This window comes from Sinohyriopsis cumingii, chromosome 10, assembly GCF_028554795.1.
Source record: "Sinohyriopsis cumingii isolate HCF-2022 chromosome 10, ASM2855479v2, whole genome shotgun sequence".
NCBI lineage: Eukaryota > Metazoa > Mollusca > Bivalvia > Unionida > Unionidae > Sinohyriopsis > Sinohyriopsis cumingii.
Genome location: NC_142970.1, coordinates 115,609,411 through 115,627,879, shown reverse-complemented (window position 1 = coordinate 115,627,879; position 18,469 = coordinate 115,609,411). Strand labels below are relative to the sequence as shown.

The 18,469-nt window shown below is 41.6% G+C and overlaps 1 protein-coding gene across 1 annotated transcript in view; it reads right to left on the bottom strand.

The window, feature by feature from the left end:
* LOC149791073 (uncharacterized) overlaps positions 1 to 16,978 on the bottom strand; it is a 189,274-nt gene extending 172,296 nt beyond the window's left edge. The window contains exon 1 of the mRNA XM_089973000.1: positions 16,432 to 16,978. Coding sequence (XP_089829126.1) covers positions 16,432 to 16,537 — 106 coding nt within the window. The 5' untranslated portion in view covers positions 16,538 to 16,978. The remainder of the gene's footprint in view (positions 1 to 16,431) is intronic.
* Between the last annotated feature and the right edge of the window lie 1,491 nt (positions 16,979 to 18,469).

The window sequence follows — 18,469 nt, the reverse complement described above, 5'->3', positions numbered from 1 at the left end:
CACAAAAAACTAAGCACCAGGAAAGACTAAAAGAAGAAATAAAAAGACTCCAACTCTTCGTTTTGCAACCTGGAACATCAGGACCATGTGTCCTGGATTGACCACTGACCTACAGCAGATCGACGATGCACGGAAGACTGCTGTCATTGACAGAGAACTCTCCCGACTGAACATCGACATTGCCTGCCTCCAGGAGACCCGACTGGCTGACAGCGGCACCATCAGGGAAGCCAATTACACATTCTTTTGGCAGGGGAAGCCCTTGGATGAACCTAGGCAGCATGGTGTAGGCTTTGCCGTCAAGAACACGCTAATCGCCTTCATTGAACCTCCATCATCAGGTACTGAGAGAATCCTTGCCCTCCGGCTGTCAACATCCTTAGGCCCGGTCAACATCTTCAGTGTGTACGCCCCAACCCTCTACTCCACCTACGAGGAGAAAGACAAGTTTTATGAGGCTCTGGATCAGGCAATATCCAGTATCCCCAACAATGAAAGCCTTTACTTACTAGGAGACTTCAATGCTAGAGTGGGAGCTGACCATGAGGCCTGGTCCACCTGTCTCGGCTTTTACGGAAGGGGCAAGATCAACGAGAATGGTCAGCGACTGCTGGAGATGTGCTGCTCCCACAGCCTATGTGTGACCAACACTTTCTTCAAATGCAAGGAGATCCACAAGGTGTCGTGGAGACACCTACGTTCACGCCACTGACATCAGCTAGACCTCGTCATCACCAGGCGTGCAGAACTGGCCAGTGTCCTCCTTACCCGCAGCTACCACAGTGCCGATTGTGACACGGACCATTCCCTCGTGGCCAGCAAGGTGCGAATATTACCCAAGAAGCTGCACCACGCCAAGAAGAAGGGTCACCCACGTATCAACACCTGCTGTGCAAGCAACCCAGAGAAAACACAGCAGTTCATCAGCAAACTGAAGGAAGCCCTCACCAAAGTGACACCTGATGACACCATTGATTCCAAGTGGTCCCATATCCGTCCCTCTGTGTACAATTCAGCCATCACAGCTTACGGGAAGAGGAAGCGAAAGAATGTCGACTGGTATGAGGCAAACTGGGAGGAGATGGAGCCCGTGACTGAGGCAAAGAGGAAAGCCCTCCTGGCATACAAGGCTGCACCTAGCCCCAGAACACTACAAGCCCTCAGGATTGCACGGAATAACGTCCGGAAAACCGCCCGCCGCTGTGCAAACACCTACTGTCTGAACCTTTGCAACAGTATACAGACAGCTGCTGACACTGGGGACACAAGAGGAATGTATGAGGGTATCAAAAAGGCGACAGGCCCCCCCCAGCTACAAGACCGCCCCCCTCAAGTCCAAGACGGGCGAAGTCATCACAGACCAGGGGAAACAACTGCAGCGATGGGTTGAGCACTATCTCGAGCTATATGCAACCCAAAACAATGTCACTGGAACTGCCCTGGACGCCATTCCAGACCTGCCTGTCATGGAGGAGCTAGACACACAGCCCACCCTGGAAGAGCTCGGAAAAGCCATCGATTGCCTTGCCTGTGGGAAGGCTCCTGGAAGCGACGGCATTCCGCCTGAAGTCCTCAAGAGCGGAAAACCAGCACTGCTTCAGCCCCTACACACACTCCTCTGCCTTTGCTGGGAACAGGGATACATCCCACAGGACATGCGTGACGCCAACATCGTCACTTTGTACAAAAACAAAGGAGACCGTAGCGACTGCAACAACTATCGGGGCATCTCCCTCCTCAGTATCGTCGGAAAGGCCTTCGCCCGTGTTGCCTTGGCGCGCTTGCAGATCCTAGCCTCCCGCGTCTACCCAGAATCCCAGTGTGGATTTCGAGCCGGCAGGTCAACTGTAGACATGATCTTCTCACTACGTCAGCTGCAGGAGAAGTGTCGCGAGCAGCAGATGCCCCTCTACATTGCCTTCATAGACCTGACGAAGGCGTTTGACATGGTTAGTCGGAGTGGACTCTTCAGACTCCTGCAGAAGATCGGCTGCCCCCCACGTCTGCTTGCTGTCATTATGTCGTTCCACGAGAACATGCACAGCACAGTGTACTTCAATGGCGCAACATCTGAAGCATTCTCAGTCATTAGCGGAGTCAAACAAGGCTGTGTCCTTGCACCGACGCTCTTTGCCATCTTCTTCTCCATGCTTCTCCAGTACGCATTCAAGGACTGCAGCGAGGGAGTGTACATCCATACCAGGGCTGACGGCAAGCTGTTCAACATCGCCCGTCTCCGTGCTAAGACTAAAGTGACAGAGGTACTCATCCGTGAATTGCTCTTTGCCGACGATGCAGCCTTGACATCACACACGGAAGATGGACTGCAGCAGCTGGTATGCTGCCTCTCCCATGCATGTAAGGAATTTGGACTGACCATCAGTTTGAAGAAAACGAAAGTCATGGCACAGGACACAGACTCCCCTCCCTCTGTCTCCATCGATGGGTACAATTTGGAAGTTGTCGAGAACTTCACATACCTCGGGTCTAACATCTCCAGCTCACTCTCCATTGATTCTGAGGTGGGCGGCAGGATTGCCAAGGCAGCAGCAGTGATGGCCAGACTTAACCAGAGGGTCTGGAACAACCCCAACCTCACAGAGAAGTCCAAACTGCGTGTCTACCAAGCCTGCGTGCTCAGCTCACTTCTCTACAGCAGCGAAACATGGACCACCTATGCAAGACACGAGAAGAAACTCAACAGCTTCCACCTGAGATGTCTGCGGCGCATTCTGCACATCCAGTGGCAGGACAAAGTACCCAACACAGAGGTTCTAGAACGCGCCAACATGAACAGCATGTTCTCCACACTCAGCGAGAGGCGCCCTCGCTGGCTCGGCCATGTCAAGAGAATGGACCCAGGTCGCATTCCCAAGGACCTGTTATATGGGGAGTTAGCAGAAGGTGCACGACCAACTGGACGACCAAATCTGCGCTACAAAGATGTTTGCAAGAAGAATATGAAGACAGCAAACATCAATGTCAATGACTGGGAGAGCTGTGCAAACAACCGTTCCAGCTGGCGTCTAGCTGTCAGGCAGGGAGCTCAAAACGCAGAGGAAAAGAGAAGAATAAAGCAAGCTGAAAAGAGAACTAAAAAGAAGGATAAGCAAAAGCGTACTTTGGAGCTATGCCATCGTCTCTCGTAGACGGACGGATGCCAAGATGACTTATTTTCTTACCACTTTCGCTTCGAATTGACTTCAGTACCGTTTCGCACAGTGACAAGATCGGACGTGTTTTGGTTTTTTTTTTATTCTGCGGCTGGTCGCTACTCTACTTGCCCTGAATTTACAACCAAACAATGTGTTGCACATTGTAAGTGACTTCATTGGTCAGTCGATATTTTCTACCGCCTTAGCTTCAAATTGGTTTCACTTGTTATTCGCACCGCGAGATGATCAGACGCGTTTTTCTGTACCTGACCATTAGTCACTTCACAAACAATAAAACTAACACACAAATGATCACGCCATGGGCGACTCATGGAAATTATGTTAGTCATGTTACGAAATATATCACGACTTGTTTGGATGTACTTTTCTGTGGTCACTCTTTAATCACATGCGTCTTCAGTTCACTATTGTGATATTTTTTAAAGGGTGTATTTTTTCTATGGATGTGATTGTTATGTTCTATATGTTCTTTTATGTTTTCAGTGATTTTACTTTATATATGTATTTTAATTTAGATGTATAGACTATGTAGTCTGAAATAAAGAATTCTTATCTTATGTAAGTGGAATGAGTGTTTCTTTGAAACTTTCATAAGGAAAATATACCGTAAAAAAACAAACGTACGTGTCGTGATATTTTTAAAGTAGGAATACATGCTTTCTCTCTCTCTCTCTCTCTCTCTCTCTCTCTCTCTCTCTCTCTCTGTGGTTTTGATTTATACCCTAATGAAATATGTTCCCGTTTGAAGATACCTCTCCAAAATTGTGATCAGTGGTCACCATAATTACGCGAACTGTTCCGTTTGTCATCTTATTTTTTTTCAAAAGTTTACACTCTAAAAAATTGTAGAACGATTTTTTTTCTTCCATCAGTAAATCTTTGGATAAAATAAAAGCTTGAGTTTGCACAATTCTGGTATCTTAACTTTATCCTATTTTGGAACTGCAACATGTCACGGAATTTTTTTTCTTCTAACATTAGATTTACAGTTTTTCAGAAAAAAAGACAATCACACGGCTTTTTCAAGAATGAAGCAAGCGACATTGCACTGTATAACCCTGCCTATGGTTAACTCTGAATTCTAAAGTCAAAACATGGATTCAGGAAAAAATGTAATAATGTTCGTCTTAGAAGGACAACATTTTTAATCTTACTCAAACATTTTGACAAGCACACTCACATGAATAGAGACAGAAGTGTAAAATATCGGTTGGCCCAGTGAAGTCACTTACAATGCGTAACACAATGTTTGGTTGTAAATTCAGAGCAGGTAGTGTAGCGACCAGCCGCAGAATAAAAAAAGAGAGCAAAAAACACGTCCGATCTTGTCACTGTGCGAAAAGGTACTGAAGTCAATTCGAAGCGAAAGCGGTAAGAAAATATGTATAGCCAATGAAATCGTTTATGATGAGTGATGAATTGTTTCTTCTTAGGTAGTGTGGCAAAATAATGTCAACGCAAGAGCGTTGTTACCATTGCAGTGCAGACAGATTGGAGTGTAAATGTACAATCCCTTTGTTGCGTATTGTACCATTTCTTCTTGCCACATGAAAATATTAAACGGCCACAGTACTGGTTCGAGTTTTGAAACTGACAAACATTTTTAATCTTACTCAAACATTTTGTCAAGCACACTCAAATCAACAGAGACAGATGTGTTACAGTACCAGGTGTCAGTTTTTTGTTATTTTTTTCCCTTCAAGCTAGTGATTTTGGGGTTTGTATGAAGTAAAGAAACTAAAAGTACAGTGAACCTCAAGGATGATAACCCAAGCTGTCTATCCATTGATGTATGTATTTACATCAGAATAAATATGTACCTAAAAAAAAAAGATATAAGGCAAGCATGATTAGAACGAACACAAAGACAGCAAATTGTAGTAACAAAGGTATGTTTTCCTTCACGTCCGCGTAACTTAAAGTTTCAATCCCCTTGCAAGACAAACTTGGTACCTTTTGTAGAGCTTGAAATAAAAAACTGAACAAACTTAAACACTTTGCTATAGATACATACATTTTCTTTTTTTCAGCAACAGACTAAACAACATAAATAAATTAAATCTTCTAGCAAAAAAGAAATACATCATAAAAATAGAATTAAAGATTAACGATGACTAACCAACAAAACCGAATTTAACAAAGGCAATGACATGTGTAGAAATGCCTCTCAGTTTGAGAAAGTATTTGGATGTCATATGCCATGTATCAGCAACATGAAAAAAATGTATAAACAGAGAGAAACCTTAATTCAAAATTTAATTTTGTTCCAAATTGTTTGTGCCTTTTAGGGAATATACCTAAGCACTAATAAAGGGTGGAACAGGGAAGATACACATAAAAGCTTTGATATTTCTGAAAAAAATGAGGTGATATTCCTACAGTTCTTAACCAGCTATATATGCTAGGACGGGTCTGTTGGATATCCACAAATAAAGAAGTACAGATCCTGGTCACGTTGCAAGTGTGTGGGTGTTTTGGAAAATGGTAAAACTTGGATACACTATTTTCTCGTGACACTTATAAAGTGAAGAGTCTGTACAACTGTCAGAAGCCAAAGTCATATAACTTTTGTACGGTTTGTAAAGATTTCCATTTTAGAAAATGTGAAGTATCACAAGTTATTATCACAAACAGAAATGGAACATAGGGGCTTGACAGTTGTTGTTTAGACACCTCCGCTCAACTTCACAACTTACTTGCTCTGTCTCATATTTTGATCTTAAGGAAAGATCATCTTTGTGCAGCAACAGTGGTAACAGCAGGAGGAGACGCCGTCACTGCTGTCGAAAAAGGGTAGTTCTTTTAAAAATGCGTTTAGTATATTTTTTAAAAATATCAGATGAAGAAACGTGTGTTAAAACAGGGTTGGTAGAATGTATTCAGCGACAAAGTAGAAGTGACTGAGAGAAGGAGACAACGTTGTCGAGTGGCGTAGTTTTCTGGAGTACGTACGTGTCCCAGCGACACAGTGCCGGCGTCTCTAGCTCTCTTGAAGACACCAACTGTCTGGGTTTTTTTTCTTGCAACTTTTTTCTTTCGTGGTAGGGTTTGAATCGAAGGGTCATCAAGATGCATGAGGTGTTTAAGACGCACCGCTGTCGTTGGGCTCCTATATGCTTGGCTTTCACTTGCCCTTGTGAAATATACCAAGTCATTGTGACAACAAGAGGTAGAGAGGGTATATATGGAGAGAATGAACTTGGTTAAATCATTTCTGAATCAGCAATCGAGATGAAACGATCGCACGATTTCAGTGAGAGAGAAGAAGAACGTAAGAGGAAGCGAAGTGACGTATCGCCTCACACACGAAAAGAAGTGTTCGCTCAAAACGAAGACATGAGCAAACCTGAACCAACACCTTCCACGTCTGCGACCAGACATAGAGAGCCCACTCCAAACCAAAGTCCACCAGTTAACCCTGAAAAGTACTATCACATTCGAGAGACGGAAAAGCGACCCTATAGAAAATACAGAACCACGACTTACACCTACACGGTGAAGTTTAAAGATTTCAAGTCCGACGTACCATTGGAGAAAGCAGAAGGGTTTGTCACCGAGATGTGGGATTCTTTGCTCACCACACTAAAGCGACAATGTCAACCCAAAGAAGACGATTTCTTGACTCTATCCATAGATCACGACAGCTTGAAATCCCCTGTTTGGATCGAGTTTAGCAGACCCGCAGAACTAACCCCTTCCAAAGTCATGGACAAGATTCAACACGTACAACAATCTAATGATCAGTTTGACATCACCGATGGTAAAGCCACACTGAAAATGGCCCACGTCTCTCCTCCTCAAGGGACTGGACGCAAAAAGGTCTTATTGGTGGACGACCTTCGCAACACCAAAACAAGTCTCGTCCGAATTAACAACCCTCAAGACCAGATGTGTTTAGCCCGTGCCATCGTGGTGGGACGAACCTATGCCAACAAGAACGACACGGTAGAATGGAAAAGAACCTGGAAAACTATTCGACGATCCGATCGAGCCAAACAACGAATTGAAGCAGAACTCCTGTTACAACAAGCCGGACTGTCCAAAGACACACCCTGTGGCATTCCTGAGATGCAAAAATTGCAAGATGCCCTAGCTCCACGATACACCTTGAAAGTGTACCCTCAAGAAGTGCGCGGACCTCTGTTGTTTCGAGGCCAAGACTTTAAGGACGGAAAATACATTCATGTCTATTATCACGATGAACATTTGGATACCATTACCGCCATCCCCGGATTCCTGGGATACAGATATTACTGTGAGAAATGTGACGTGGTTATAATAATCGAGAGCAACACAAACATTGTGGATCGAAATGCCCAGGATGTTTGGCCTCTCCACCCTGTCTGAGCGAAGGGCAAAAGCCATTGCATTGTAATGCTTGTCTGCGCACGTTTGTCAGCCCTGCCTGTTACCAATAACATCTGAAGACGCAAGGTTCACAGCAGAAATGTACTTGTCAACTCCTGAGATTGTGCCCTACGTGTGGACAAGGCATACGTACTAATAGTACCAAGGCACACGTATGTGCAGGAAAAAAAAATGTCACATTTGTCATCACATCGTGGACTTGAAAACACGAATGCTACGTTCAAAAATACCAACCCCAACCAGAGAAAGAGGATGGTCACAAGAAGAAAAGCAATTTCATCTTTTTCGATTTCGAATGCATGCAAGAGACTGGCATTCACATTCCTAATTTCTGCGTGGCTCATCGAGCGTGCGAGAAGTGCATTCAAGAACCTATCTTCAGTCATTGCCCTCACTGTAGCAAGATTCCTGGAGGACGTGAAAAAATCTTTCGGGGACCGAACACGCTAGCCGATTTCGCTCGATGGGTCTTAGACCACATCGACAAGACGTGGAGCCAAGAGGACATCGAACGTTACGGAGATTGTCATCGTCATGCCACGGCGATGGCTCACAATTTCTCCGGATACGATGGACAGTTTCTTCTCAGATACTATACGGAACATGGCACCGAACGTCCTAAAGTGACTTTGAACGGAGCCAAAATCATTTTCATGCAAGTGGGACAAGTACAGTTTAAAGATTCAATGAGCTATTTGACCATGCCTTTGAGTCGAATGCCTAAAACGTTTGGAATGACAGAAATGACTAAAGGGTACTTTCCACACTTTTTCAATACGGAAGCCAATCAACACGCCGTTCTACCCCATTTACCTGAGGCTCACTATTACGACCCCGTCAACATGCGTACCGAACAACGAGAAGCTTTCTACGCTTGGTACCAGGCTCATGCCTCGGACCCTTTCGACTTTCAGGAAGAAATGCTAAAGTATTGTCGTTCCGACGTGGACATTTTACGGCGTTGCTGTGGAAAATTTCGAGAACTGTTCATGGAACACGGAGGGGTCGATCCTTTAAAAGAAGCTTGCACCATTGCCAAAGCGTGTTCCTCAGTGTACAGACAACGATTCATGCCTGAAAACACCGTGGCTGTCATCGCCCTCAAACGACCAACTATGTCAAACGTCAATACTCGGTCAAAGCCCTACGTTGGTTACATTAATTGTGCGACAAGGAAGACAAATGGATTCAGCATGCCCGCAACGGAGGAGGCGAAAAGACCATCGGAACGTATTCGGTCGATGGCTGGGACTTAGAAAACCCAAAGATCGTGTACGAGTTTAACGGTTGCTTATTTCACGGATGTCCCATCTGTTACCCTGATCGTAGCACTAAAAATCAGTTTTTACAACGGACCATGGAAGACTTGTACCAGGACACTTGTCAGCGACGCCTAAAGTTAGAACAGGAAGGATACCAAGTGGTGGAAATGTGGGAACACGAATACGATCACCGTATGAAAACCGATCCCGAGCTTAAACGCCTCGTGGAAAGTTACAAGTTCATGGACCCCCTGAACCCGAGGGATAGTTTGTACGGAGGAAGGACCAATGCCACCTGTTTGCTGTACCAAGCCGACGAAGAGAAAGGAGAAGAAATCAAATACTTGGACGTGTGTTCGCTGTATCCCTACGTGTGCAAATATTGTCGCTTTCCTGTAGGGCACCCGCAATTGTTAACGGAACACATCGACCTGAAAAACATTCGACAATACGAAGGCTTGATCAAGTGTAAAGTTTTGCCTCCCACGAACCTATACCATCCCGTCTTACCTCACCATTGTCAAGGCAAACTGATGTTTCCATTGCGCCGTACTTGTGCCGAAACGTGCAACCAAGACCAACCTTGTCAGCACACCCAGGAAGAACGTGCCTTGACGGGAACCTGGGTCAGCGTAGAATTGTTCAAAGCTCTGGACATGGGATACGAACTGTTAGAAGTGTACGAAATTTGCCACTTTCCCAAGACACAACAATACCACAAGGGTGATCCCACGCAGAAAGGCATTTTCGCTGACTACGTGGATGCCTTTTTGAAACTGAAACAAGAAGCCAGCGGCTATCCTTCCTGGTGTCAAACTCCCGAAGACCAAATACAATTCAAAGAGAAATACTATGAACAAGAAGGCATCTCTTTAGACCACATCGAGAAAAACGAAGGCTGGCGATCGTTTGCCAAAGTGATGTTAACTTGCTTGTGGGGTAAAATGGCACAACGACCGTGTTTACCCAAGACGGAATATTTGACAGAACCTTCCCGCTACTTCCAGATGATTCACGACAAAACCAAATACATGACACACGTGGACGTCGTTCGAGAGAATTTGATCTTGGTCAATTACGAAGAAGATCTGGACTTTGTACAAGACGACCCTTTTGGAAATGTCATCATTGCGGCTTACGTGACAGCTCATGCTCGCTTAAAATTGTACGAAGCTTTAGAACTGTTAGGGGAACGCGTCCTGTACTTTGACACGGACAGTTGCATCTACATCGATCGACCGGGTCAGCAGCACCCTAACATCGAAGAAAACCGTTTAGGAGCCTGGACAGACGAACACCCCGACGACAAGATTCTAAGTTTCGCGAGTGTCGGTCCTAAAAATTACGGCTACCAATACCGGGACAAACAAGGAGAAGTGCACACGGAGTGCAAAGTGAAAGGTCTGACTCTGAATTATCGTACCAGTCGAGTGGTCAACTTTGGGGTATTGAAAGAAGCCTTGCAATCGGGAGAGGATGGAAACTTTAAAGTGACCACTCACCAACCGAACAAGATTGTACGTTTACCCACTCACCACATCGTCAGTCGACCCCTGGAAAAAATCTATCAAATCGTGTACCAGAAGCGAGTGAGACTTCCCAATCACTTTACGTTGCCGTACGGTCACATCGATATTGGTCAGCATATAAAAAGGGACAACGTCCAAGACCAATAGTTCATTGTCACTACCAAGACCAATCGACAAAAATTAATCCTTTCAAACAGCAAGTATAGAGCGTAAGACTCAAGTCCAACGAGAAACTCGGGTGTGATTCTATGCCTCACGATCACATCACCAATGCAATACCACATCTTGGTTGTTATGTACTAATGCCATGACAAACTACGTGCAACCAGTGAAACTTCCAGACCACAAAACTTTACCTTATGGACATGCTGATATCACCCAGTATAAAAAGGGACGACTTCCAAGAACGACACTTCATTGCGAGGACAAGCGACGAGAAAGATGAATAACTCTACGCAGAAGAAAAAAGAGAAGGAACAAACATCATTGACCTCTTTCACCACCATACCGTCACAGCAAAGTGCCTTCAAGAAGGGAAAGGATTCAATAGACCTAAAGGAGTATTTTAGCATCCAAATGACCCAGACAGCGACCTCGAGAAAATTTAGAACGACAACTTACACCTACACGGTGAAATTTAAAGACTTCGCGTCTGACGTTCCAGCCGAGGAAGTATCAGGTTTCATTACGGATCTACTTGACTCACTGTTAGAGGAACTCAAATGTCATTGCCAAGTCAAAGATGAAGGTCGTTTGAGCCTATCTATGTATCACGACAGTTTGAACTCGCCTGTATGTCTCGGATTTAGCACACCTGCAGAAATAACTTCTTCCAAACTTTTGAGGGCTATTGAAGACGTGCGGTCGGTGAGAGAAAAATTTGACATCACCGATGGAAAAGTGACTATTCATATGGCATATGTTGTACCTCCATGGGAAGAAGACGATCACTGCTCTTGATTTGCTTACCGATAAGTGTACCTAGCACGATGGACGTAACAGCAGATTTACGACTGACAGGGAATACGAGATAGGAAACATCTATGCTGGGACACAAGTGGTAGCTGACCAGATTTTAAACAACGTGTGTAACGGATAGAGAGACAAACACGAACTTTCTCTTATTTGATTGTTTGTTACTTGTTTTGTTTTAACTTTTTCTTATAAACGAACATTTAATGTAAATTCGTTGCATATGAAGTGATTTTAGAAAGGAGTGAACGTTAATTTTAAACATTAGTTTACTAGAGTCAATAACTAAACAACTCGTAAATATGTTTCTTTTATGTTCAAATGTTTATGTATTTAATGGATAGTGCTTAGACCAAAGCACAGGCCAGAGAGCCCATGTATATATGTACTTGAATAAATGTTTTGAACCCATACAACAGAATTTTCTTTATCGAGTCTCTATTCTATCTGTGAGTCTTTCTTTAGAATATTTCTGTCCTCTTTTCTGTGTGTTTCAATGTGTATTTGTTTGTTTCTGTATGTCTATGTTTGTCCCTATCAACCCTTTGTCCCTACAAATACATTTCACCCTATAAAAGGTTTTGACCCTATAAACCTATGACGTTACCAGTGTTTAATTCCCATTGATCCCCAGGTGACATTCCCATGTTCAATTTCCATGTTCAATTCCCCTTGTCGCTAGAGTGACCCAGGGTTTTTCTCCATGTTAAATTTCCCTTGTCGCTAGAGTGGCCCAAGGGGTTCTGTAATGCTAATTCCCATTGTCGCTAGGGTGGCCCCATATACTACTCGCGACTACAACAATCCTCTGACACATTTGCCTCTGTCTATAACATTACGAACCAGTTCTATGTGTTTGCGGGCAGATTTTCGGCTTCTCTTTTCATAAACTGATATAATAACATTGATGCCGTTTGACATTATATATGTATTATAGTCATTTAACTTGTTCTGTACGATAAGGTCATGTGGTGATTTCACATTAATATCCTATGATCAGAATCGAGAGCAGTTGCATTTTCCCGTTTCTTGTCTGGCCATTGATTAATTCCAGAATTTGAAACACGTCATCGTCCTTGGGATATCTGGGCTTTGCCTGCTCAGAGAAGTCAATTACAAAGAATTCCCTTTATTGAAAGGCCAATTTAAATATCAATTGTTATATAAGACAAACATGTCTTCATAATGTGTGTGAGGCCGCACGAAAACTCGTGTCGTAAATCCAATGCGAGTTTCAGCACGTAATGGTTGAGTTGCAATCATTGAGGCTTGTATTCGATGTGGAGCAAAGACGTAACGTTTGTGAGACTCTGCTCATTTAAATGTCACTGTCTTCATTGCTCACTTAAATGTCACTGTCTTCACTGCTCATTTAAATGTCACTGTCGTCGCTACTCACTTCAATGTCTCCGTCGCTAGGTTATCCCACTGGAGACTCGGCTAACCTCCGTGATCTGAAGATTCCTTGCACGATATCATACATTTCTGGAGTGTTTTTGGTGTTATAAGATTGTTGAGATCCAAGACGCTATTCTTCCAATACGATCGCTAACTGGGTTCATTTATCGATCAGATCCGGATACGCATTATACAAATCATAAACATATTTTGAACCTCTTTCATAAAACTATACGAACATTTTAAGCGCAATAGCCATTAAATCTTCCCTTTAACGTTCTAAGCGTTCATTTGTTCCGGTAACATTCATCTCGCATTAAATATGCTCCTAGATCCTTTCAAAATACAATACGCTGAAAAGAATATGCTAAAATTTCTTTTCAAAGTACGATTCGCTGAATATTTGGCCATTACTATAATATATGCTGTGGTAATTCTCCAACATAACGTGTTCTCAGTAAAAGGAAACAGTCTTGTATAGAAAAATAGCCACAATCAAAATAAAATATTCTCACGAAAAGAGCAAAATATCAGTAGAGTATGTTATAATTAGTATAGTCATGGTCAATAATTCATAGCACTGTAGTGTAATCACAATTAATAATGAATCATTGGCTTCACTAGAGAAACAAATGTAGTAATATTGTTTACAGGTACTCACGGAGTTGTGGGTGAGCAGCTCGCGCGCTCTTGCGTGAATCAGGCGCTTGCATGTGATTTAAAAATAGAGTCAAGAGGTACAGAAGGCATTGATATATAGCAGTAATGAATTTCCAAAGCCTCCATAATAATACTGCTATTATTACTACTGCAGTAGTGATCCATGCGTGTAAATCATTTTCAGCGATTTAGACTTATTGATGGTAGATAACTGGCGATTTCTATTTCAGTGGAATCAACAAGCTATATTTTGTACCCTGGAATAATCCGGAAGAACAAGTCAAAAGAACAGGTCGTGCTCTCGGATTATGCCATCCGTAATTGAGTCTCCATTCCGTTCCATAAAAAGAATAATGGCATATTGTCTTTGATTATTCTGAGCTGTTGGCTGTGTTTATGACCAAGAATTCTATTCTGTTTTGGATCGATGGGCTACTGCAGAAATGGTGCTACATGGCGTGAACTGTCCTAAATAGAATAGTGGGTGGGTGTCGTTTCCTTAAACTCTTTATTACCAGTGTCAATACTAGTAGCCAATGGATACTACTCAATAAAACGTCCTCAGTATGTACAGGAGATTATACGCATATAATCGGAATAAGCTAAACATTTTGCATATAATTATGTACAATGGAGTATGTATCTATTTACTTATTTTTATATATGTCTATCTGTTTGTATTTAGTAGTCCGTTTGTCCGGCAGTCAGTCCGTCTATCTATCGAATATGAATTGTGTTAAGTGTAGGATTGTACAAGATTGCTATAATAACATTGCAACTCTGTAATTTTACGTGAAATAAGTCAGTGAATCTGCACATTTCATGAAACAAATTAATTTTATTTTGTTTTGTGCTTTTTACACGCCGTGTATTAATGACTACTAATTTTAAATAGGTAGTTGGGCTACTATTGTTGATAATACAGTTTTCAATGGGTGTACTGAATGTACATATCCTAAGTCACTGAGACTTCTGTCAGTGTAATAAATGTACATATCCTAAGTCACCGAGACTTCTGTCAGTGTAATGAACGTACATATCCTAAGTCACTGAGACTTCTGTCAGTGTAATAAATGTACATATCCTAAGTCACCGAGACTTCTGTCAGTGTAATGAATGTACACATCCTAAGTCACTGAGACTTCTGTCAGTGTAATGAATGTACATATCCTAAGTCACTGAAACTTCTGTCAGTGTAATGAATGTACATATCCTAAGTCAACGAGACTTCTGTCAGTGTAATGAATGTACATATCCTAAGTCACCGAAACTTCTGTCAGTGTAATGAATGTACATATCCTAAGTCATTGAGACTTCTGTCAGTGGAAGCAAATATTCTTCAGTTCAGAATTTCTACATTTCAGTTGCTAAATGTACACGTTGACAGCCAAGCCTCTGTCAGGAAAAAGGTTCTTCTCTAAACATATCTGTCAGATAAAGGAACTACATTTATACTAAACATCATCTCAGACGCAATAAAGGCAATACTAATGAAAACTACAAACTCAAAACATGCCCAAAATGAAAATGGTAAAACTCAACATTGGGAAACGTGTTTTAAGCTATGTAGATGTTTTGTCAAACGATAATGAAAACACTTTAATAAATGATGAAAACAGTGCATCAGACGATTAATGTAGCGTGTACCGAAGCATCCTCAAGTTTTAAAATATGTAGTAAATATAAGAAATGTGTTCACAAGATATGCAAATCGATTAATTAAAGTTACTAAAATGTGTAATATTTTTTCTGTGCTGTGAAAGATACAAAGGAATATAGTGAGATTAAGAGAAAAGGCAATTTTATCTATGTAACGTGTACCTGACCATATACAAAAACAAGTTTAAGAAATGCTTTACTACGGGTGTCAATAGGAAACAGTCTTCAGGCTAACGAGAGGAGGGGGAACACAAAATAATATAGTCATTTTACTTGAAAATAATCATACGAATTACAAACTTGGTACGCAAAGAAGTGTCTTAATAGATGAGTGTTGAAACATTTATATAAGAAAATTAAATAAATACATGTTGCCTGACTTGTTGTTTCCCGCACAAGTTGTTACTTAAATAAATATCTTAATAACAGCCAGTATAAACGGAATAACTCTGATTGATGCATATGTAAATATAATTACAAAGACCCAGAACACAATTTGATGTGTAAATGAAACTTCAAAGACACATATTAATGCACGTGTAAGTGAAGTTATAAGACACAAAACACAATTGAATGCCTGTGTAAGTGAATTTACAAAGACACAGAGCACAACTTCATTGAAGTTGTGAAGATATACATGAAGATATAAAGACCCATTGCACAATCTTTGATGCATGTGTGTTTGTAAGTGTGTCTGCCTGTGTGTGTGTGATTTAGATTTATAAGGTAGCGTTAAAAAAGATCAGTCATATCGCTACGACGTCTGTAGTGTGGCAGTTTATATTAATGTCTAACACTGGGGCATCATGCATGCCGCAGACATGTAGCATCATGTCCCACCCAGTCAGATTATCCTGACAACAGGCCGATCAGTCTTAACACTAAATTCTTAATACTGAGCGCCAAGCGAATCAGCTGCTAGTACCATTTTTAAAAGTCTTTGGTATGACTCGGCCAGGATTCAAATCCGTGACGTCCCGTATCCGAGGCGGGTGCTCTAACCGCTTAGCCCACCGAAGCAGTTTTGCATGAGTAAGAAGTCTAAAAGAGCAGATCAATGTGAAATGACTGGTTTGAAAATCATATTGCTTTACAAAGTTCACACAAGACTTTTATTATAGACGTTTATTATAAGGAAACATGCTTGGAAAATATATATCTTTAGACCTCCCCAGTAACATTCTTTTTTCTGTTCATCTTTCTAGGAATTTATAATCCATTCCTAAATACATCTTTCTTTTATCCATTACTCACTTTTCCCCATTCCCTTTTTTCCTCCCTCATTATATGTATGTATGTGTGTATGTTTGTATGAGTGTGCGTGTGCGTGTATGTATGTATGTATGTATGTATGTTTGTATGTATGCATGTATGTATGTATTATTATTATTATAACTTTATACTTACCCGTTGAAACAGCATCGAATGCATCTAAACGAGGAAAGCTAAGTGATGACACAGGTTCCAGGAGGAAACATATGAAAATTATTGGCATTATCCCCAGCAACACCATCCTGAAACGCTGTTGACTTTTCGTATTATTTTCGTTAGTCTAATTTCCGTTTTGCGCACTTGGTCAGTGATAATTCATCTAAAATCGAGTCTCATACGCTGATGGTACAAGAATTCTTGAGGCATATGACAAATACCTACTGGTGTATCAAAGCAATAGGTATGTGTGTTTCACTGTATAAAATGACTGGACCTGATTCAAATCCTGTCACGATATCAAAGGTGTTGGAACTTGAACAAAATGGCTGATAGGATACTGTTACTGTACAGGGCTGGCTAGAAGATGACTGCTGGACACAGACCTCCAATTCCTAACGTATTCTTTTATCCGTCCTACGGGACAAAATGAATACAGTTCGTAACTACAAACCGAGAAGAGTCAAATGAATTATGATATGAGATATCGCAGTTACAATAGCCATATGTCCTATATTTGGATGCGCGAAATTAATGAAGCCTTGTCGTTCAGTAAGTTACCTTTCGTGTTCCGGATGAAATGCTTCGAACATTGATTAAGGTAGGTCTATTGCCTGCCACTTTCTCATTTACTTATAAGACGCAATTTGTAATTAGGAACGTTCGCGAAAATTTATCGAAGTTTATTTAGCTGCATGACTGCTGAGTTATGCTACATTAAGTTACACCTGTCTAAAATATGTTTGATGCTTGTATAGTGGTTGGATTGTGCACCTTAAAAAAGCTCTGTATTTTGAAACGACAATCGATTTACCCTATTTTAGAACATGCGTTGAGTTATATGACTAGTTTCACGCATAGAGTGCAAGCATTTTCATAATTAAATAAACACATTACAAGGACATGCTGTCTCATAAGACAATTGCCATCATGTCGAATATGCGTTGAATTATATGACCAGTGTTATGGACAGAGTGCAAGAATATTCATAACTAGTTAAAGATATACCAATAAGGCGACATGTCCTCATACATTGAATGTTTTTGAACTTGTTCTTGTATAATATTTCTTTTGAAATAAATGTGCGTGTTTCTCTCTCTGTCTGTCTCTCTCTGTCTGTAGCCGAGTGGCCGAGTGGTCTGAAGCGCTCTCCGTTACGGATCACTGTCATCTCACCTGTCTGCGCCGGTTCCAGTCTCGGATTCAGCAAATGTGGGTATGTTAAAAAGCTTGCCAGTAGCTTCTCGTGGGTCGGTGGTTCTTTCCAGGGTTTTCGCGGGTTCTTCCTCCACCATTAATACTGACCGCCATGTATAGCCTATCGTGTGCTGAAACATGGCGTTAAACCCTACAACAACAACTGTCTCTGTCTGTCTGTCTCTCCCTCTCTCTCTCTCTCTCTCTCTCTCTCTCCGATGTAGAAGTACAATTTCTAGGTATGAACCCTATTAAAGAATATATTAACAAGAGAAAGCTAACTTTCTTGGGACATGTGAAGACTGTCATTTTAATTACCATTGGCCAACTTGTAAAACCAACAAATACACTTTATCTTAGAAATCATTCGGCCGGAGGAAAATTATATTTTAAAAGAATTCTTAAATCAGTATATTTGTTTACTCTTTTGTACCACTTGCTATGATCATTTATATCCACTCTACATTAAACGGAGGAAGTCCATCCCTCTCTCTCTCCCATATACACACAAACAAGTATGCACACATACACAAGCACACACACACAACCAAACAAGCAAACAAACAAATGTGTGTACAATAAACAAAACTTTACGTTTTATTTCTACAGTGGGCAGTCGATCTCGCCCCTGTTATTACATGACTGAAATTATACGACGAGTTGGTTGAATTGATGGCCTTTAAAATTAATTAAATTATGACGAACGTATGTCCCGTCATACATGACGTGTTTCTGAATTGTGTTTCATAATTTGATTCAACTTGAATGTTAATGCATTCTTTAATATGGGCGAACTAGATATTGTCTTTTCAGCATTTTT